Here is a 22,321-nt window from a genome sequence, read left to right as displayed (position 1 = left end):
AAACGAGCAAAGAGTTCTTTACTTATGTAAACTCTAGAAGGAAGGGAATGAATAAGATTGGTCCACTTAACATAGATGGTTCGACTATTGACGATCCTGCTCAAGTAGCTGATAAACTGAATGAGTATTTTGCATATATATTCACACATGAGGAGTTATTCAAGGAAGAGAATGCCAGAAGTTTATCAAACTCTAACAAGGAGATAAGTGATTTTGTAATAACTGAGAGCAAAGTGGAGGAGAAATTGCTGAAGTTAAACATAAAAAAGGCACCTGGGGTGGATGGAATCTATCCAGTTATATTGAAGGAGGCAGCAAGGGAAGTTAGCAAACCCTTAGGCATACTTATGAGAGCATCCTTAGATTCAGGATGGAGATGTGCAAATGTATCCCCAATTCACAAAGGGGGGTCAAAGGGTGACACAAATAATTATAGACCTGTTAGTTTAACTTCTGTTCCAGGAAAAATAATGGAGTCACTGGTTAAAGAGGTGATACAGGATAACCTAGACAAGACAGCAGTAATAGTTCAGATACAGCATGTGTTTGTTAAGGGGAAGTCTTGTCTGACCAATTTGATTGGATACTATGATGTGGTCACAAAGGAACTGGATGCAAAAAATAATTTTGATATCATATACTTGGATTTCAGGAAAGCTTTTGGTACTGTTGCACATGGAAGACTGCTGTACAAATTGGAGTGGTATGGAATTAAGGGCAAGTTACTGCGATGGATAAAGGGTTGATTGAGTGAGAGATGGCAGAGAGTGGTATTAAATGGACACTGCTCTATGTGGAATAATGTTATTAGTGGAGTCCGCCGGAGTTTGGTGTTGGGCCCATTGTTGTTTTGTGTATTTATCAATGGTATCAATGAAGGCATATCAGGCTTAATGTCCAAGTTTGCAGTTGATACAAAGGTTGGCAGAGTTGTTAATGACACTAAAGACAGTATGCTACTGCAACAGGATCTAGAAAAGTTAGGCAGATGGGCTGAGAAGGGGCAACTGAAGTTTAACATTGACAAAATGCAAAGTACTGCATATGGGTAGCAGTAACCCAAGAGAAAAGTACCAACTGTATGATACTACACTCACGGAGGTAGAGAATGAAAAAGACCTGGGGGTAATTGTGCAGTCAGATATGAAGTTCTCTCAGCAGTGCAGATGGGCTGCCAGAGCAGGTCATGGTTTTGTCAATGATATATAGGAATTTTGGTAGCAGAGACAAGGAGGTGATTATCCCTTTGTATAAGGCGATGGTCAGGCCACACCTTGAGTACTATATACAGGTCTGGAGACCTCATTTTAGGAAGGATGTAGAGTTGCTAGAATGAGTACAGAGAAGATTGGTGAGAGAAATGAATACAAGATTGGGGAGAGAAATGAATAGAACAAGATTGGTGAGAGAAATGAATACAAGATTGGTGAGAGAAATGAATACAAGATTGGTGAGAGGAACAAAGGGGTGCGCTTACGAAGAAAGGCTTAAGTTCTGCAAGTTGAAGCATCTGGAGACTGGCACCTGCAAGGTGATCTGATTGAGGTGTATAAGGCTTTGAATGGTTTCAGCAGGCTCAATGCTGACAGGATACTTCCGCTTGCTCAGACTAAAAATCTGAGGGTGTATAGATTCAAATTGAGGAAAGACAGTTGTAGAATAAATGTGTGGAAGTTTGCCTTTAGCCAGTGGGTAGTTAATTGCTGGAACAGACTTCCATCTGTTGTTGTGGAAGTTGATAGCTTAAATAAATTTAATGCTGAACTAGACAAACATTTGGAGTGACAGGATGGGTGAAATGGGAAGCTTTTTTTTTTTTTTTTTTTTGGCTGTGCTGTATAAGCTATTACTATTACTAAATCATGAAAGTGAATGATATTAGAATCATTTATTGTAAACATAAACACACACTTTAAACAAATGAGTCGATGTCATTATTTGGAAATGAAAATATCTGCAGGCTATTCAAAAATAGCCTGAAGATATTAAATCTATTTCCGTTTGAGCTGAAAGGGGAAACAGATTTATTACTTAGATGAAACCTGGGCCAATGCTGGTCATACGAAAAACAAAGTACAGCAAGACTAATAAGTAGAGGAAATGCATTTTTACAATCCATATCCATAGGTTTGCCCTTTAGGCAAAGAGAGATTAATACTTTTACATGCAATGAAATTGTTGTTGTTATTTGGTTTTTAGGAGCATTAGCAACTAAGGCCATATTGCTCCGGGATATGCGGTGGTCATTCCCTGACCTTTCCACATCATCCGTATTTGGTGGTGATGGGCTCAAACCTCGGTCTAATCAAGAAGCGTGTGCTGCGCACTACTGCTCCTTCCCACCTGGCTACGGAGGCGCCATGCAGGAAGTGAATCAGATTTCAGGGAAGAAATAAATCCAAAAATTACACTAAGAAATGGACAGTTCGTGTTTTTATAAATAGTTTCAAGGAAATTTATTATTCAACATTCATCCTAACAGTGTGAGTGTATCAGACAATGCTGTCTACCATTCTGTTCACCTTGAAAATACTCCAGCAAAGCAAGACAGAAAGATAATATACAAGCATGGTTATTTTCCAAAAATTTAGCATGACATTCTTCAGCTTAAATCAGAATTACTGGACATAGTTAATTCACTATGATCAGTTTTCTGCTTACCATTCAGACACAATTGCTATTCTGGCTTGCCTTGTGAGTATCAATGTAAGCTAAATCCAGTTGAACACACCTGGAGCTAAATGAATGGCTGCATTGCTTCTAAGAACAAAAAATAAACTTTTTAATCCCATGCAGAGGGGTGGGGAAGCATGGGATTAAAAAGTTTTAGAAATACAGCCTTCAGAGATTAGCCTACAACGATGGTCATATAATCCCCACCACTGATCAGATGGATGGGATGTGAATTATCTCTTTATTACAGCAAGTATCCAGGTAGTTATGGCCATGCGGCATCAGTATAATGTCTATATATTTCATATATTCTATGATCAGTTGGGCTGTTTTAAATTTTCTTTTTACATTTAAAAATAATAGTAATAAAACATTCATCCAACTGTATCAAGCCTTAACAATGGCATCAGTTTGCTCAAGATGCTTGTAAGAATTTATTTTACTGAAAAATAAAATCTGAACAGATTTTATTTTTCAGTAAAACAAATTTTTCTCGTATTAATAAATAAACTTTCCTACAGCAGGATGGTCATCCAGAGGGATGGATGTTCTCTCAGTAATGGAATATGCCTCTCAAGTTTGGATACCCCATAGCAAGGGCTTAGAAAAGGCCACAGGAAGTTCCAAAAGGTTTTATCAAATACATGTACTACAAGCAAGGTTTAAGTCACACATCCCAAAGCTAAATTGATTGTGTCACCATCTTAAATTATTAACTTGTTTGGAAAGAAGGCAGCTTTTGGTCTACTAAAAAAAAAATTATAATGGGCATAAAGTTCACACCTAAGCCTTTCTGCCATTAATTTTAACTGTCTTACTCAACCTTAAAGCCACTAGAAGTTGGTTTAAAATTGATAAAAAGTAGGTCAAACCATTTTCATTTTTATTATACACACACATAGAATAATGCATAAAGCTAATATAAGTAATTAGGATACTCACTTATTTAGTTCAAATGATTAAAAACATTAGAAATATCCTCTTATGTACACAGACTAATTTTTCCTTTCATAGATATTCTTAACTAACTGAATTGTAATTTTCCTAACAATTTTTATATTTCTTTGCCTTGTCTTGGCTTGTATTTTGCTATTTGGAGGTTGATAAAATTTATTTATTTATTTAAAAGAAAAACAGCTGTGCTACTTGCTAGCTGCTTGTTTGTTTGTTTGTTGTTGGGTTTTATTGGCGCATTAGCGACTAAGGCTATAATGCGCCAAAACCTAGTCATTAAAAAATAAAATTTTTAGTGGCCTAACGAATTAGGTCACCAAGTCAAAGTATAAAAACAAGTATAAACGGTAAAAGGCAAATATCAGTAAACAAGAAACATTAAAAGAGTTGATTTTTTAAATATGGGTAAAATGGTTTACTGATTTCAAAAAGCTAAAAATAGCAGACACATGGTCATTGTCAGATAAAATCTGACTGAGTGTATACGGCTCAGTCAGATGATTAAAAGCAGTAAAACGGATATTGCTAAAATCTGGACATTCAACTAAAATGTGTCTTATTGTTAAAATTGTGCCACAGGACTCACACATAGGAGGGTCATCAGCCCTCAGCAGAAACGAATGAGTTAAATGACTGTGTCCTATGCAGGTCCGGGCAAGAACAACTTCCTCCTTACGATTCCTGCACAGACTAGACTGCCACAGTTCAATTACAGGCTTTATATGATATAATTTATTCCCAGTCTGTCTATTCCACAAATCCTGCCATTGGGAATGTATCTTCTCGTGTATTATTTGCCTGTAGTCTGTATAGGGGACTGACAGGCAGCGGTTATTATTGGGAATTGCTGATTTGGCTGCGGCGTCAACCAAATCATTTCCCCTAATCCCAATGTGGCTGGGAATCCAGCAGAAGCGGATATCATATTCACGTCCACGGAGGAAGTGAATCTTCTGCTGAATACTAGACAGAACTGGATGAGGGTTAAATCTCACAGATATTAAAGCCTGTAACATGCTAAGAGAGTCGGAATATAAAATGAACCGTTGGTATTGGCATTTACTAATGTGATCCAAGGCTAACTCTACAGCGTGCAGCTCTGCAGTAAATATGCTGCATTCAGAGGGAATCTGCTCTGATATAGTGCTGTCTGTAAAGACAGCAGCAGATCCCACATATGATTCTGACTTCGAACTGTCTGTGTAGACTGGCACGAAGTCGGAATATTCAGTTCGGTGTGCTGAATGAAGCTGCAGGTAGACACATGATGGAGTGTCCGACTTTCCCCAGTTTCTAAGCGACAAGTCGCATGCCGGGACACGAGCATGCCAGGGTGGAAAGGGTTGCTTTGATGTTTGGGCAACCTTGTCTATCTTGATATTAAGTTCTTTGAGTAGCTCTTGGAAACGAATACCAAAAGGACGATTGGCAGTCTTACGAGTATTGTATAAATTTTCCCATCATGGCTCAAAAACGAATGGCCACATAGGATGGTCTGGCAGGGATTTCAGTTTTAAAGCATACTTTAAAGACAACTGCTTACGTCGAAGCGATAACGGTGGTTCGTTTGCTTCGACGTGTAAGCTCTGGACAGGAGATGTGCGATATGCTCCAGTAGCAATACGTAGGGCCTGATGATGGACGGGGTCCAGCCATCGAAGGACACTGTCTCTGGCTGAGGAATATACCTGGGACCCATAATCTAGTTTGGATCGCACAAGTGCATGGTAAAGCCAAAGAAGGGTCCATCGGTCTGCTCCCCAAGATGTAGAGGAGAGCGAGCGGAGAATATTAAGCCCACGTGTGCACTTTGTGCGGAGTTGACGAATATGATCCAAAAAGGTCAGTTTTTTATCGAATATGAGTACCAAGAATTTTGTGTTCGCTGCTATTGGAATAGCATTTTGTCCGAGCCTTAATTCGGGTTCAGGATGAAGATTACGCTTGCGACAAAAGTGTACGCAAACTGTCTTCTCTGGCGAGAACCTGAAGCCATTAGCAAGTGCCCAGGAATTCAGACTATCAATGGCTTTCTGCAGTTGTGTTTCAATAACCCTCATGTTGCACGACTGACAAAAAATGCTAAAGTCATCAACATAGAGGACACTGTTTACAGTTGGAGGAAGTTGTTCTGTGATGGAATTTATTTTGATGGCAAAAAGCGTGACACTTAATACTGATCCCTGTTGTACTCCCTCCTCTTGGCTAAAGGAGCGAGAGAGTGAGGATCCCACACGAACTTGGAACGATCGATTGGCTAAAAAGTTTTGAATAAAAAAGGGGAGATGCACTCTAAGGCCTAGGCTATGTAAACCTTTTAAAATGCCAAATCTCCAAGTTGTGTCATACGCTTTTTCCATGTCAAAGAACACCGACACCAAGTGTTCGCGCTTTAGGAAAGCATCCTGGATGGATGCTTCCAATCTAATGAGATGGTCCAAAGTGGACCGGTTCCTTCGGAAGCCGCACTGGATGTTGGAAAGAAGGTCATTTGATTCAAGATACCATATTAAATGGGAATTAACCATTCTCTCCAGGATTTTGCACAGACAGCTAGTCAGAGCAATAGGACGATAATTGGTGGTGATTTTTGGATCCTTTCCTGGCTTAGGAAAGGCAAGAACGATTGCCTTTCGCCAGGAGTCCGGAAACTGCCCTTCAGTAAAGATTCTGTTATACAGAAGGAGCAGACAATCCATAGATTTTGGTGAAAGATGTTTAATCATTTCATAATGGATGCCATCTGGTTCAACGGCACTTGCTTTGGAAAGAGTGAGGGCTCTTTTCAATTCCTCTATAGTGAACGCCCCATTGTAGGGATAGAGGCCCTTGGACTTAAAATTAAGTGCTTGTTTTTCCAGTTTATGTTTCAGGACCAGGAACTCTGGGGAGTACGAGGATGTTGCGGAGATGTTAGAGAATGTTTCCCCAAGAGCATTGGCTATTGCAGTTGGATCTGCAATAGTGCATCCATTATAATCTAGGATTGAAGAAGGGTGGGATGTATATTTCCCCTTCATTTTCCGGATTTTATCCCAGACTACCTTAGAGTTGGTAGACTGGTTAATAGATGATGTACAACGGATCCACGATTCCTTTTGACTCTGACGATGGATGTAGCGTGCTTTGGCTCGTGCACGTTTGAAGGCTATAAGGTTGTTCGTGGTAGGATATCGGCGAAATATCCCCCATGCTTTGTTTTGAGTCTTTTTTGCTGCTGTGCATTGTGAATTCCACCAAGGTTTAGGAAATGGTGGAAACCGGGCAGATGTTTTTGGAACAGCATTCACAGCTGCTTGGACAATATTTTCTGTGATGTACTTAACTGCTTCATTGATAGGCTCTTGACTGACTGTGCTAAGATCAAAATTTGCCTGATGTTGGAAGGCAGTCCAGTCCGCCTGATCAATCTTCCACCGTGGTAACCTGAAGGGAAGACATGGTCTCCCACTGTGTAAAGAGGTTATCACAGGGAAGTGATCACTTCCGTATGGATTCTCCTCCACTTCCCAAGTGAGTGAAGGGAGTAGAGAAGGGGAGCAGATAGAGAGATCAATGGCAGAAAAAGTACGGGTAGGCATGTAGAAGAAGGTGTTTGTTCCAGTATTTAGAAGGGAAAGGTCATTGTCATTTAGCATATGCTCTATGACTCGTCCCCTTCCGTTGATGTTAGCACTACCCCACAGGGTGTTATGTCCATTCATATCCCCGAGAAGTAAGAAAGGGGGAGGCAACTGCGTTAGAAGATCATCAAGGTCTTCCTGGGAGATGTCAGTCCCAGGAGGCAAATAGATAGAGCAGACGGTTCATAAAAATCCCACCGTAAGGCGAATTGCAACAGCTTCTATGCTAGATGTAATTAGCAAGGGCTGCACTGGGGTCTGGTTACCCACAAGGACAGCCACTCCCCCATGTACAGAGCCATCTGCAATTCTATCCTTACGAAAAATTGTGGTGTTATGCATCGTGGGATCATCATTTGCCTTTAGATATGTCTCCTGCAAGCAAAAGCAAACTGGCTCGTGCTTTTGCAGGAGGGCCTTGATGTCATCAATATTTCGCCGGAATCCACGACAATTCCATTGTAGGAATTTAGTCATTATTTTGGCTTGGTGGGTCCATCAGGCAGCTTCCGAGGTGCTGAGGGCTTACTTTTATCAGTCTTGGGTTTATCTTTTTTGGGGAAGAATGGATGCTGTGCCGTGTCCATTTCTTCCTCCGCAAAGAGTTCCAAGACTGAATCTTCGGGTACCTCCTTCTGCTCGACATCCATCTTATCTTGGATACTAGGGGGGACTTCCCCTTTTTTATTCTTTTCTTTCATAGTTACCTTTGTTACTTGTGGAGCGTTAGGAGGTACTGATATAGGAGTGGCAGCTGATTGGTCCTTCTGTGCAGGTTTTTGAGAACTTAAAAGATAACGCGCAATGGGAGTGAAAGACTCCTTTGGGGGAATGGTCATGTCCGTCTGAGTTCCAACGGAACATCTCCCTGCTACCTTCTGGGCGTAGGTAGGTTTCTTGATATTCAGGGGTTTGACCGATTTCCTTGCCTCCTGGTATGATATATTTAGCTCTGCCTTCAGCCGTTGAATTTCTTTTTCTTCTTTCCACCTCTGGCATGCTCTTGAATAGGCCGGGTGTTCGCCTTCACAGTTAATACAGGTGGGTTTTGCAGCTGAACATGCTGTTGTTTCGTGGTCCTTTGCACCGCATCGAGCGCATGCAAGGACTCCACGGCAGGCCATTTGAGAATGTCCATACTTCTGGCATTTAAAACACTGTAAAGGGTTCGGAACGTATGGACGCACTGAACAGTTGATGTATCCAGCTTTAATCTCGTCAGAAGGTTTAGGAGAGTTAAAAGTCAGGATAACGCTCCTGGTTTTAACAATTTTTCCATCCCTTCGCGCAGTGATTCTCTTGACGGCAATGACTCCCTGTGGTTTTAATTCGAAGCAGATTTCCTCCTCGGTTACGTCAAGAAGGTCCCACTCCGAAATGACACCTCTCGATGAATTGAGTGTTCTGTGTGGTGTCACTGTTATAGGGATTCCTCCGATTGATGTTGTTCGGAGTAGATGTTCTGATTGCCTGTCACTTTTAGTTTCAATTAAAAGGTCTCCAGAACGAAGCCTTTTAACTGATTTGGGTGAACCTGCTAACCCATCTAACCTTTTTGAATAAAAAAGGGCGACATTTTACCAATCGGTGTCTCATTGGTAGAATGCATAATTAAAAACCTTGGGACAGGCCCTGATGGTAATTCCGTTCGCTGCCTCTTTTTAGCAATAATGCTATCTGAATCTTTGTGTATGGTTTCAGATAGGGACCGGGTTGGGGCCCCTGAAGAAATAGGTTTATCAGGATTCATTGAGTTTTTTAAATTGTTCAGGACTGAACAATTTTAAAAACTCAATGCCCGGGCTCCCCACCCACCACGGAGCCCAAAGGGACGCCCACTAGCCGGCATGCAATAAATGCGCTCGGGAGTGGGACGCCAGGGCTACCCAGACACTATACCCGCACCGCCGCCAGCCTGAATCCTGTCCCTCGGACCGTGAGGGTAGGGGCATGGCATTGACATGGTTGACCCTCGCAGGCGAGCCTACTAGCCGATTGATCCTAGCCGGGCCTTCCAGGACCTCCCATCTTGTCGAAGCAGGGGCCAAAGTGGTGTATTGATGCTGGGCCCCCTCAACCACCAGGATCCCCCTTTCCGAATTTCCACGGGTCGCAGCACACGGCAAACACGCCGGATTCCATTGATGAAGCCTGGAACCTGGGCTGTGGATCCCAGTGATGCTAGTCTGGAAGTCCAGCAGCGTCACTGGGAGGTCCTCTCACCACGTACAGGTGCCCACGTCAAGGGGCTTGCTAGCTGCAAGGGCTGGTGATAGATGGCATAGACACTTATCATTACATTATATTACCCAAAAGGATAACAAGACTAGAAAAAATAATAAATAAAAATACTGTAAATAAAAGATAAAGTAACAAAATGAAAGGAAGAAATGGCACAAATAACAAAGAAAATGAACAAGAACTGTATCAGAAGGCATTTTAAAGTTATAAGAAATTAAAACATTTTGCTATATTTACTAGGTGACAAGATGGTTAATCTGATCATGTTTAACAGAAAATCAACTGTACTAAAAATATTAAGTATGTTTACTTACTTTCTGGGCTAGGGCACAATTAAGAACAGAGAAAAGAATGGCACTTTCTCGCTTCTCCCACAGATCCAAAGAAGCTGCAATAAATTATGCCTCAGCATTAGCATTAGCATTAGTAGAGGCATTTGATGCAAGAAAGCAAGCTTATGCAGCATCAGCCAAAAAAAAAAAACCCACTTCCACTTCACCCCTCTGTTCGTTCAAAATACCTGTCCAGCTGAGCCTTAAACTTATTTAGGCTATCAACCTCCACCACAAGGGATGGAAGTCTGTTCCACCAACCAACCACCCGCTGGCTAAAGGCAAATTTCCGCACGTCTATCCTACATCTGTCTTTCCTCAATTTGAATTTATGCCCTCTCAGGTGATTTTTCTGAGCTAGAGGAAGAATCCCATCAGCATTGAGCATGCTTAAACCATTCAAGGCTTTATACACCTCTATCAGATCACCTCGCTGGTGCCTAGTCTCCAGACACTGTAATTTGCAAAACTTAAGCGTTTCTTCGTAAGAGCACCCCTTTGTTCCATTCACTAATCTTGTTGCCCTTCTCTGTACTCGTTCCAGCAACTCTACATCCTTCTTGAAATGAGGCCTCCAGACCTGTATACAGTACTCTAGGTGTGGCCTGACCATTGCCTTATACAATAGAATAATCACCTCCTTATCCCTGCTGGAAAAATTCCTGTATATCATTGACAATACTCCATGAGCTACTCTTGCAGCCCATCTGCACTGCTCAGAGAACTTCATATCTGCCTGCACAACCACCCCCAGGTCCCTTTCATTCTCTACCACTGTCAGTGTAGTATCACAGAGTTGATACGTTGCTCTGGGGTTGCTGTTTCCCATGTGTAGTACTTTACATTTGTCAATGTTAAACTTCATTTGCCACCTCTCAGCCCATCTGCTCAACCTTTCCAGATCCTGTTGCAGCAGCATAGTGTCAGTAGTGTCCTTGACAACCCTGCCAACCTTTGTATCGTCTGCAAACTTGGACATTAAGCTTGATATACCATCATCAATATCATTTATAAATACAGAAAACAATAATGGACCCAACACTGAGCCCTGAGGGACTCCACTAATAACATTAGTCCACGATGAGCAGTGTCCATTGATTACCACTCTCTGTCTTCTCCCTCTCAACCACCCCTTTATCCATAGCAGCAATTTGCCTCCAATGTCACACTGCTCCAATTTGTGTAGCAGTCTTCCATGTGCAACAGTATCAAAAGCCTTTCTAAGATCCAAGTATATAATATCAAAGTTATTCCCTGCATCCAGTTCTTTTGTGACTGCATCATAGTATCCAATCAAGTTGGTCAGGCAAGACTTCCCCTTAACAAAACCATGCTGTGTCTGAGATATAACTGAAGTCTTGTCTAAATGATCCTGCAGTGCTTCTTTAACCAGTGCCTCCATCAATTTTCCTGGAACAGAAGTTAAGCTCACAGGTCTATCATTACTTGTGTCAGCCTTTGATCCTCCTTTGTGAATTGGGGTCATATTTACACATTTCCAGTCTATGGGTACCTCCCCTGAGTCCAAGGAAGCTCTCATAATTATGGCTAAGGGCGTGCTTACTTCCTTTGCTGCCTCCTTCAATATAACTGGATAGATCCCATCCACCCCGGGTGCCTTTCTTGTGTTTATCTTCAACAGTTTCTCCTCCACTTTACTCCCAGTTATTTCAAGATTCTGTAGCTTACTGCTAGAGTTGAATAAACCTCTGGCATTCCCCTCGCTGAATAACTCCTCATGTGTGAATGTCGATGCAAAATATTCATTTAGTTTGTTAGCTACCTGAGCAGGATCATCAACAGTTGACCCATCAATATCAAGTGGACCAATCTGATTCATCCCCTTCCTTCTAGAGTTTACATAAGTAAAGAACTCTTTGCTGTTTTTCTTTGCATCCCTTGCCAAAGATATCTCGTAATCTGCCTTCGCCTGCCTAACCTCCTTTGTAACTTGGTTACAGATCAACTTGTATCTATCATAGGCTTCTGTGTCACGTGTTAATTTGTATGTATCCCATGCATTTTTCTTCTCTGCCATATGTCTCATTAGTTCATCTGACATCCATTTAGGCCTAAACCTTGAACAATGTTTCTTAGTTGGTATGTAAAGCCTAGTAGCTTCCAAGATATGTTCTTTGAATGCTTCCCATTTTGAATTTGCTGTTGGTAACATCATCAGTTGGTCCCACTGTATAGAATTTAAATACTGTCTCAGTCCATCGTAGTTGCCTTTACGAAAGCAATAACCCTTCCCTTTACCCCTAATGGTAGTTACCTCTTTGAGTAAATCCCACTTCCGAACACTGTGATCACTGCCACCTAGTGGTTCATTTATCTGCAGATTCTTAATGCATGAAGAATCACTACTGATCATCAAATCAAGAGTATTACTCCCTCTAGTTGCCTCCCGAACATGCTGATGTAGAAAACAATCATCCAATAAATCCACAAAAGCCCTGCTAGTGCGTGAGTAACCAGTCCCCAAATTCCAGTCAATATCTGGGAAATTAAAATCTCCCATTATAAGACTCTCTGATTTACTGGCCTACTCTATTTCCCTGTACAGTTCCTTATTATACTCATCAGAGTCATTAGGCCTATAGCACACTCCTACTCTCAATTTTGATCTCCCAATGCTTATGTCACACCAAACTGACTCAACACTGCACTGTCCAGTGATGTCGACTGGCTTCACTTCCTTGGTTTTTATTTGTTTCTTAACTAATAGCATAACCCCTCCCCCCTTCCTATCCTGTCTATCCTTTCTGTAGACGTTGTACTCCCCAAATTGCAGTTCTGCATCCCTTATATCTGTGTGACACCACGTCTCTGATATCCCAACAATATCTGCCTTTGATGTTTTGAGCAATACCTCAAATTCATCAAATTTATTTACTAAACTCCTAGCATTGGTGTACACGCAAGTATACCTGCACCTGTTTCTATTCTTAGCTACCCTAACACAACCCATGTGTTTACTTGTACCGCAATGGCTCCCAGCAGTCTCTGAAATACCATGCATCTTGTTTTTCAGGCTTCTGCTCATTCTAATAGAAGCTCATTCTTATTTGACAAGAACTGTTAAAAACCAGCAAGTTATAACAATTGTATAATACTTTAAGGAGTGGAGAGAGAGAGAGAGAGACACACACAGAGAGAATACTGAGATATAGATATGTAAATACTAAAAACTTTTGAAAAATATTGATATTTCTAAGTTACACTTTTCATTCTTAGAATAAGAAATTTACAGTAAATAGAAAAGGCAGGCTGATAAAAATAAACATTGTAATGGCAAAAAAGATTATTATTTAATAAAGCTTTTAAATAAAGTATGCTCATAATCCTGTAAGAAAAACATTATATGGTAACTTATAGTAAAGACCATTCCAGGTTTGTTGTTTGTTTATTTTTTTTATATTCTAATACAGTATTCATAAGCTTGTGAAATTTAATGAAGGAAATTATTAGCATATACATAAAGTTTAAATCGGTGAAGACAGAATATTAGAGCTGGAAAAGGAATTATAAAATGTGAATTGGAATATCATCGGTTTGGCTGAAACAAGAAGAAATGAATCACATAAGTTTATCAAGTGGAAATCTGCTGTACACCAATGGAAACAGTAAAAGGAGTGAAGGTGGAGTTGGCTTTCTGGTCCAGAAAGATATAAAAAACAACATTTTGGAATTCAAAAGTACATCACCAAGGGTGTCAAGACTAATACTCAGGATTTCTAAGAGGTACAAGCTAAAGGTTATAATGATTTTTACACCAACATCGAGCCATGATGATGAAGAGGTTGAAGAAATGTACACCAAAATTGAGAGTCTTCTTGATGAGCAGAAAACCCACTACACTATCATTATGGGGAACTTCAATGCTAAGGTTGGAAAAAGACAAAACAGTGCAGAAAGGGGAACTATAGGAAATTTTGGAATTGGTGAAAGAAATGAAAGAGGTGAAAGACTTGTGGAATTTGCAGAATCTCGAGGACTGTCAGTAATGAACACTTTTTTTTTTTTCAAGAAAAGGGTGAACAGAAAGTGGACATGGAAGAGTCCAAGTGGATCAACAACTAATGAAATCAACTTCATCCTAACAGAAGATATATTGTGAATGATGTTACTGTCCTGAATAAGGTAAATGTTGGAAGTGATCACAGAATGGTAAGATGCACACTTGATATAGATGTAAGAAAAGAAAGGAAAAAACTGACTCAAGTAAATAACACGAAGGTCTTTGAGATAACAGAAGAGGAGAAAAAGCAGTATGTACTGGAACTTAAGAACAAGTTTGAGCGTCTGCAGACTGCTCAGGACCAAGATATCGAAGAGGAATATTACAACTTTCTGAAAGTGACAAAGCCCAAGAAACCTATAGGTAAAAAGAAATCCAAAGAAGAAACAATTAGTCAAGAAACACTTGTCATGAAGAACCGAAGGCAACAAATGAAGAGCAAGATAAACATTGACAAAGAAAAAATTGAGTACATTGAGTTATGCAAAGCCATTAGAAAGAGACTCAGAGAGGATATAAAAAGATTTAACACAAGAAAAGTAGAACAAGCATTAAGGGAAAACAAAGGACTTAAATCAGCAGCCATGAGCAGTAATACAGAAAGACAAATGATACTGAAACTGAAGAATAGTGATGGTGTGCTTATAAATAGCAGAGAAGGAATAATTCAAATAGCAGAAGACTACTATAGAGAATTATACAAGGAGCAAGGGAATGACGCCAGCAGTGGGGAAGATGGATCGCAAATTAGTAACACATACGACATACCCGATATTCTTCCTGATTAGGTAGAACATGCGTTGAAGAAAATGAAGAATCAGAAAACCCCGGGGAAGATGAAGTTACTGTAGAGTTGTTAAAATTGGGAGGAAGAGACATGACACGAAAACTGGCAAGACTCTTCACAAAATGCATTAGAAAAGGTGTGATGCCTAAGGAGTGGAATAATGCAATCATAGTTTTGCTGCATAAGAAAGGAGATAAATCAGAAATTGGAAATTATAGACCAATTAGCTTGTTATACCACATCTACAAGTTGTTCACAAGGGTCATTACTAACTGATTAGAAAGCATACTTGATGAGAATCAACTGAAAGAGCAAGCAGACTTTAGGACAGGATTCTCAACTATGGATCACCTTCATGTAATATCACAGCTAATGGAGAAAACAAATGAATATAAAACACAATTATGCCTGGCATTTGTAGATTATGAAAAGGATTTGACTCCATACAGCATAAGGCAATTTTTGACTCCATACAGCATAAGGCAATTTTTGACTCCATACAGCATAAGGCAATTTTTGACTCCATACAGCATAATGTTTCAGGCATTGGAAAGACAAGGCATAGATACCCCATATATTATGATTTTGAAGAAAATATATGAGAACGCTACCTCCTTTATTAGACTAGACAAAGGCAGTAGCAAATTTAAAATTGAGAAAGGAGTTCGACAAGAAGACACAATATCTCCGAAGTTGTTTACTGCTGCCCTTGAGGAAGCTTTCAGAAGATTATACTGGTTGCAGAAAGGAGTCCATGTGAATGGAAGTACCTAAACCATTTACGATTTGCAGATGACATTATGGTCATAAGCCACGATCCCAAAGAATTAGAGGAAAATCTTAATCAGTTATGCAGAGTTAGTAAGAATTTTGGGCTAAAGATGAATATGGCTAAAACAAAAGTAATGATGAACAAGTATGCCACAGAAAGGGACATAATGATTGAAGGAGCAGTAATTGAAAAGGTGGAGTCATATACTTATCTGGGACAAGTTATTAGCTGTAATAATGATAAATGGCTCGAAGTCAAGAGAAGAATAAATTTTGGATGGATAGCATTCAGGAAATATAGTCACATACTGAGGAGCAATATCCCAGTTTGTCTGAAACATAAAATAATGAACCAATGTATACTCCCCACCATTACTTATGGAAGTGAAACTTGGGCACTCACCAAAAGAATGGAGGAGAAGCTGAGAACTACACAGCGAAGAATGGAAGGAATTATATTGGGAATCAGACTGTTAGATAGGAAGAGAAACACATGGGTTAGGCAGCAAACTCAAGTAAAGGACATTCTTATCAAAACTAAAGAACTAAAATGGTCTTGGGCAGGACACATAGCTCGAAGACATGATGACGGAGGGACTAAGAAAATAACAGAATGGTACCCAAGAGGAGCTAGAAGAAAACCTGGAAGACAAAGGCGGAGATGGATAGATGAAATTCATGAGTTTGTGGGAAGTAAATGGATGGTTATTGCACAAAACAGAAGGAACTGGAAAGTTGCTGGAGAGGCCTTCATCCTGCAGTGGATTGAAAATGGCTGATGATGATGACAAAGTTTCAAAGTGTAACATACCTCTAACACAGCAAAGCTTATTTTCTTAAAACTTACCTCTAGAGCTAAGTTTCGAGAAATTAAGCTTTAATATAATAGAGGTACTTGGGTAATCTTTACAAAAGGATGGTTAAACAGAATAATAAAAACCTGAACAGCCATGGTGTACAGCAAAAAAAAAAAAAAAAACATGGTTAGGCATGGAAAAATTATAAAATTTAATATAATAATGGATGCCAAGACTATATATACAAGAATATATGACACAAAACAGAATTTATCATTCAGATAATTTATAATGTTTCAGCATGATATCTGAAGATTCTTATCTTTCAAAATGCTAGAAAATCATATAATTAAATCTTATTGATTTCTGTCAATCTTTCTAGTTATCCTCACATTTCACATTCGATTTTAATCAATAATAGATTCAAACAAATTAAATTTGTGGCATGAGATTACTATCTGTCAGCCATGATCTCTGCCAAGGTTTTTTTTTTTTTTTTTTTGGTTTTTTTTTTTTTTTTAGGAGCATTAGCAACTAAGGCCATATTGCTCCGGCCATATGCGGTGGTCATTCCCTGACCTTTCCGCATTCTCCGTATTTGGTGGGCACAGGCTCGAACCCCGGTCTAATCAAGAAGCGTGTGCTACGCACTGCTGCTCCTGCCCACCTGGCTACGGAGGCGCCATCTGCCAAGGTAGTGCATCTGTTATGCCAACTACATTAAAACAACCAACTGTATCCAGTGATTGTTATCAGCATCCTTGGCCATAGGATAATAGATCTTGTCTTACAGGCTTGGCCTTTTTGCAAATGGATTTCCAGATAGTATATGCCATTTGGTGTGAGTTTTTTTTTTGAGAAATTTATCGGTTTCTAAAAATTGAAAAACTATATACATAAATGCTTTCTAATATTAATTTTTTTTTTTCTATTTTGATTTTACTGCCAAAAGTACAATCAAAATTTTGTTTAAAAAATTGTAATTTTTTTTGAAAAGCTGCAAAAAAGTAACTCACTGTTACTTTTTTCCTGCAGAAACATCCTCTACATTTATATATGCATTATGTGATTCCCTTTCCTTAATTTCTCTTTTTGAAACTGTTGAAAGGTTGTGTGCTACTTATGCTGATTTTTGAAACTGTTGAAAGGTTGTGCTCTACTAAGCTAATTTTTGAAACTGCTATTGGAAGGTTGTGCTTTGCTATTCTGATTTATGACTGTTTCAAAAAAATTTTTAAAAATGCTTCATACAAATTAAATTTGTGGAGTGAGATTATTATTAGTCAGCTTTATCTATCTGTAGCCATTACTTGTGTTTACAAGTAATGGCTACCATTACTTGTAAACGCAAGTAAGGCAGCACATCTCTGCAGAGTTTCAAGATAATGTATACACATACAAATATAATTTGTTGATTCTGCACTGAAAAAATCTTTAAAATATACATTCCTACTCCTTTGGTCACTCACGTGATACACACATGCATCCTCACAGAAAGATTAATTTCTTTTTAAAAAAAATCCCATAATTGAAAGTTTGCTGATTACACTAACAGCAAACACTACTTGCTGTTAGTGTAAAAAAGCTTACACTACTTGTAGTACCAAGGATAGAAAGAGGGCTAAAAAGACAGAAGAAACTTAATATTATCTTGAATTTCTGAAGTTTGTAATTATCAGGAAATATATATGAAGATGTTACGGATAATGGAAGCATGGAGAATGAATGAAGAAGAAAAGATAGATTTGTTAGTTTAAAGTTGTACTATAGGTTCTAACTGGTTTAGAAGGTGAAAAAATTAGAGGTCAATTTAACAGAACAGAGCTCATGGAAATAATTGCAAAAAAAGACAGAGGAAAATAATATCTGGTGTGTGTGTGTGTGTGTGTGTGTGTGTGTGTGTGTGTGTGTGTGTGTGTGTGTGTGTGTGTGTGTGTGTGTGTGTGACAGAGAGAAAGAGAGAGAGAATTTTTGGGAAATATCAGCCCAGGTGAACAGATTTGTACAGTCTTAGCAGCTAACATAATTCAAGGGGTAAAAGAACAAAACCTAGTTTCCCAGATGCAAAAAAAATTATATGGTAGGTTTAAGCCAAGAAAAACTAGAAATTAGGGTTATTACAAGTAGAGAAATGGGTTCAGATAACTATTTATACACTAACACAATCTCATTTATAAACCATATTGTTATAAAAAAAATATTTTACAAAAAATTTATTAATATTTATTAATTAGCTTTTTTTCATGAACTTAATATATTTGGGCAATGTAAAAAAGGTTGTGAATGTGTAAATTTTTTAATTTAAAAATTTTTCCCACTTGAAATTCTGTTAAATGTTCTTTTATCATTATTTTATTATACATATTATCTCTTTTTGAAATTAATGACAATTGTTCATTCTACGTAGGGGGACACCTATCAGGAAAAGCAAATAACTGAAAAATAATTCTCGTAATCAAAATGAATCATAATTGTAATAATCAATTGTAATGTATTTATTGTAGCTGTTATATTAGCACAAATATCATCTGTTGACTGTATATTTTCTGTAGCAGCATACAAAAGTGTAACTCATCCATGTACATTACCAGTCTATCTAAAACTAAATCAGAAAATAAAAGTATCCATAAATTTAATTACCTTGCCTACTTTCGTTGCTCATTTCTATCATACTGCCATCTTCAGAACGACCTGATCTCAAATTGTGCAGGATCTATTATATATATGGGAAAAAAAAAATTTAAGTCCACTGAAAATATTCTTTTTATGGATCCTTATCATCCTTAGCCCTCTAGCTGGTACCACTTGGTGTATTTTATACACCAAAACAGTTAGTTAGTTATTTTTGGTTTTTAGGAGCATTAGCAACTAAGGCCATATTGCTCCAGGATATGCGGTGGTCATTCCCTGACCTTTCTGCATCCTCCATATTTGGTGGTGACGGGCTCAAACCCAGGTCTAATCAAGAAGCATGTGCTACACACTGCTGCATCTTCCCACCTGGCTATGGAGGTGCCACACCAAAACAGTAAAACGTATAACAAATTTAAATATCTATTAGAATCTTACAGGTTATTATTCCTAAATTACATTTTAGTATTTCTATGGTATAATATTCATGTTAAATTTCCATCATGAATTATTTTTTAATTGAAAAAAAAAAAAAAAATCTTTACAACACCATTAAGTCAGAAACATCTGTTGCTATGGTAATTTTCCACAGAATTTTGGTTTCCTCCTTTTTTCACCTGCTTGCTATTCCAAACTTTGGATGTACAATTGGTATAATTTTTTTTTTTTTTTTTTTTTTGGATAACAGAACTGTTGTTTCCAATGGTGTTTTTGATCATATTAATGCAATATAATATCATAATTAAGAGTTAATTTTTAAAGTTTCCCATTTTAAACTACTAACTGCCTTTTTTTCCCTGCCAAAAAAACTAATTGGTGAAGTAAATGCACCACCTGTTATGGTTTTTTGCATGCCCATTAGACAGTTAAACAATTCAGATAAGAAGCAATTTTGTTCAAGAACTATATTTATAGTTACCTTTTGAACAATGGAGAGTAAAATAAACAATTTGTCCAGAGTTGCTTGATGATGACCTTGGTATTGAGGAAGCTCAGCAAGTAATAAACGAAAGAAAAATGGCACCATACATCCTAAAAGAAATTAACAGACTTCATGTTAACTAATTTTAAAATAGTTAAAAGATACATATTTTTGTAAATATAAACTTTCATAGACTTGTAACATTATTAGAATGGGCCACTCTCAAAGGCATTCAAGTACCACAGAATATTTTTAAATATAATTTTTAATCATAAAATAAGAAAATCTATTATATAATAATTTGTTTTTGTTGGATATAATATAAAGGAATACTAAGTTAAATAAGAGAAATTAAAAGCAGCATTTTTTAATAAATTTTTGAAACAATGGCATTCATGATGGAATATTTCTTCTATAGTAAGAGGTATCCTATTTGTTTCACTTATTTCACATTAATCCCTTATACTTTGAATGTAAAGGTTTACTCCACATTTAAACATCCCAGAAGTGTCAAAGTTAATTTAACTGACAGGCTTATTTTATTTTTTGACAATTACGCATTAACCCATTTAAGAACTACAGACAGTAAGTATATTAAAGCCAGAAAACATGCCTGTCTTTATGTGTGAACTGAGGAAAATTTATGCATAACGTCTCTTGAAGTTCCAATTCTTCAAATTAGGAATTAATCCACATGGAATTTTTTTTTTCTATTACAAACACAGCATTTCATCACAAAAATAACCACAAGTTTTATGTGAAGGAAGCATAGCAGAGTATATCATTACACTAGAAATGACCATTATCTCATTATGAGCAAATTAAAAATGTATATCAGCACAAATATCATCTATTGACTGTATATTTTCTGTAGCAGCATACAAAAGTGTAACTCATCCGTGTACATTACCAGTCTATTAGATAGTATGAATCAGAGCTGTAATGCTCAATATGTTCTACGTTGATATTAATATTTGTAAAATAATAAGAGGAGTTTACCTCAATACAGTATGTAGAACACTTCTGTACAACTCTCCAGAAATTAAAACGAAAAAAATCGAAAAACTTACATTAGAGTAAAAAATAATTAAAAACCAATTTGATGCAATTAAAAATCAATTTAACACAATTAAAAATCAATTTAATGCAATTAAAAATATTAAAAAGAATCTAACACAAATATTAAAAACAATTTTCCTTCCTTATATTCAAAAATCGTTTTGAATATTTTCGTTAGATTATTTTTAATATTTTTAATTGCGTTAAATTGATTTTTAATTGTGTTAAATTGGTTTTTAATTATTTTTTACTCTAATGTAAGTTTTTCGACTTTTTCGTTTTAATTTCTGGAGAGTATCATATGGAAGTGTTCTATGTACTATATTGAGGTAAACTCCTCTTATTATTTTACAAATATTACCAGTCTATCTAAAACTAAATCAGAAAATAAAAGTATCGAAGTGTCGAAAATATAAGAACAAAAGGGGAGGGGGCAGGATCAAAAAAGTTCTGATTTTCCAAAAACATTTAAAATCCTCTTGCTAAAAAATTAAATTCTTGATGCTAATATGCTATTTTAAACAGATGAGCAAAAGAGGGATGGCCTCCTTAGCCATTCCTCCTGCTTCATCTGTTTATGTTTAATTTTGTATATCAAATGTTAAATATGAATAATAATAAAGCTGAATAAGTGGCTGAGTGATGCAGTGTTCTTCTACATTAGTAATGCAATGTTCTTCTATATCAGGTAGCAACTTTGTGTTTTGTTAGTGGCCAAACACAGTAAAAAGTCCAGTTATCCAGCATTTGTCATTTGTATAGCCTGTGGCATGTATTCTAAGATCGATCTTTTGGACAAACATGCTCACCTGACAATCCCTTTCTTTGCACCCAATGTAAGGAGTGTACTGATCTCAAATTAGAACTTGGTGAATTATGAAAAGAATTTGAGTCACTGAAGAAATGAGTGCTTGCCCTAGAAACAAAAGTAACTGGGAGCTCATCAAGGACTCAAGCATCTTGTGACCTGTAAAGTGATGTGCTCCCCAATTCGGGGCCCCAGATAACAATATTCACACACATACTGCTCTGGTTGAAGGTGATCTAGTTTTATTGGGAGACTATTGTCAGGGAAATAGGTAATATTTTTTGTAATAAAGATAGGTAGACCAGAACCAGGGTATCTGCCAGAAACAACAATTGATGATGTCACCAATTTTCAGAGTTTAAGGGAGATGAAGAGAGCATTCATGTGGGAATTAACAATATAAAACAAACATGATGTGATCATTTGTTGGATAAATATAGGATCATGCTGAAAAAATGCCATGAGTTTGGTCAGAATATGTGTGTGTGTGTGTGTGTGTGTGTGTGTGTGTGTGTGTGTGTGTGTGTGTGTGTGTGTGTGCGTGTGTGTGTGTTTTGCCCAGACCTGATAGGCAGGATAATATGCTGAAAAACTTGTGGATTACTCAAGTCTTGAAGGAAGCTGCAAGACTCTAGGGGGGAAATTTTTTATCAGCATGGCCCACACTTCTAGGTAGAAGGAATCTACTATTTTTGTAGAGAT

At 37.8% G+C, this 22,321-nt stretch overlaps 1 protein-coding gene across 1 annotated transcript in view; it reads right to left on the bottom strand.

Annotated features, from left to right (window-relative positions):
• Positions 1 to 22,321, bottom strand: part of LOC150075413 (trafficking protein particle complex subunit 12) — a 114,935-nt gene that overhangs the window by 23,585 nt on the left and 69,029 nt on the right. The window contains exons 7-9 of the mRNA XM_090388358.1: positions 19,750 to 19,862; positions 18,840 to 18,912; positions 9,806 to 9,879 (exon numbers count right to left, since the gene is read on the bottom strand). Of these exons, the coding sequence (XP_090244484.1) occupies positions 9,806 to 9,879; positions 18,840 to 18,912; positions 19,750 to 19,862 (260 nt within the window). The remainder of the gene's footprint in view (positions 1 to 9,805; positions 9,880 to 18,839; positions 18,913 to 19,749; positions 19,863 to 22,321) is intronic.

Source organism: Mastigoproctus giganteus, chromosome 14 (genome assembly GCF_048544385.1).
Source record: "Mastigoproctus giganteus isolate SK-2022 chromosome 14, ASM4854438v1, whole genome shotgun sequence".
Taxonomy (NCBI): domain Eukaryota; kingdom Metazoa; phylum Arthropoda; class Arachnida; order Uropygi; family Thelyphonidae; genus Mastigoproctus; species Mastigoproctus giganteus.
Note: the sequence above shows the minus strand (reverse complement) of the source record. Positions and strands in the feature narration are given on the sequence as shown.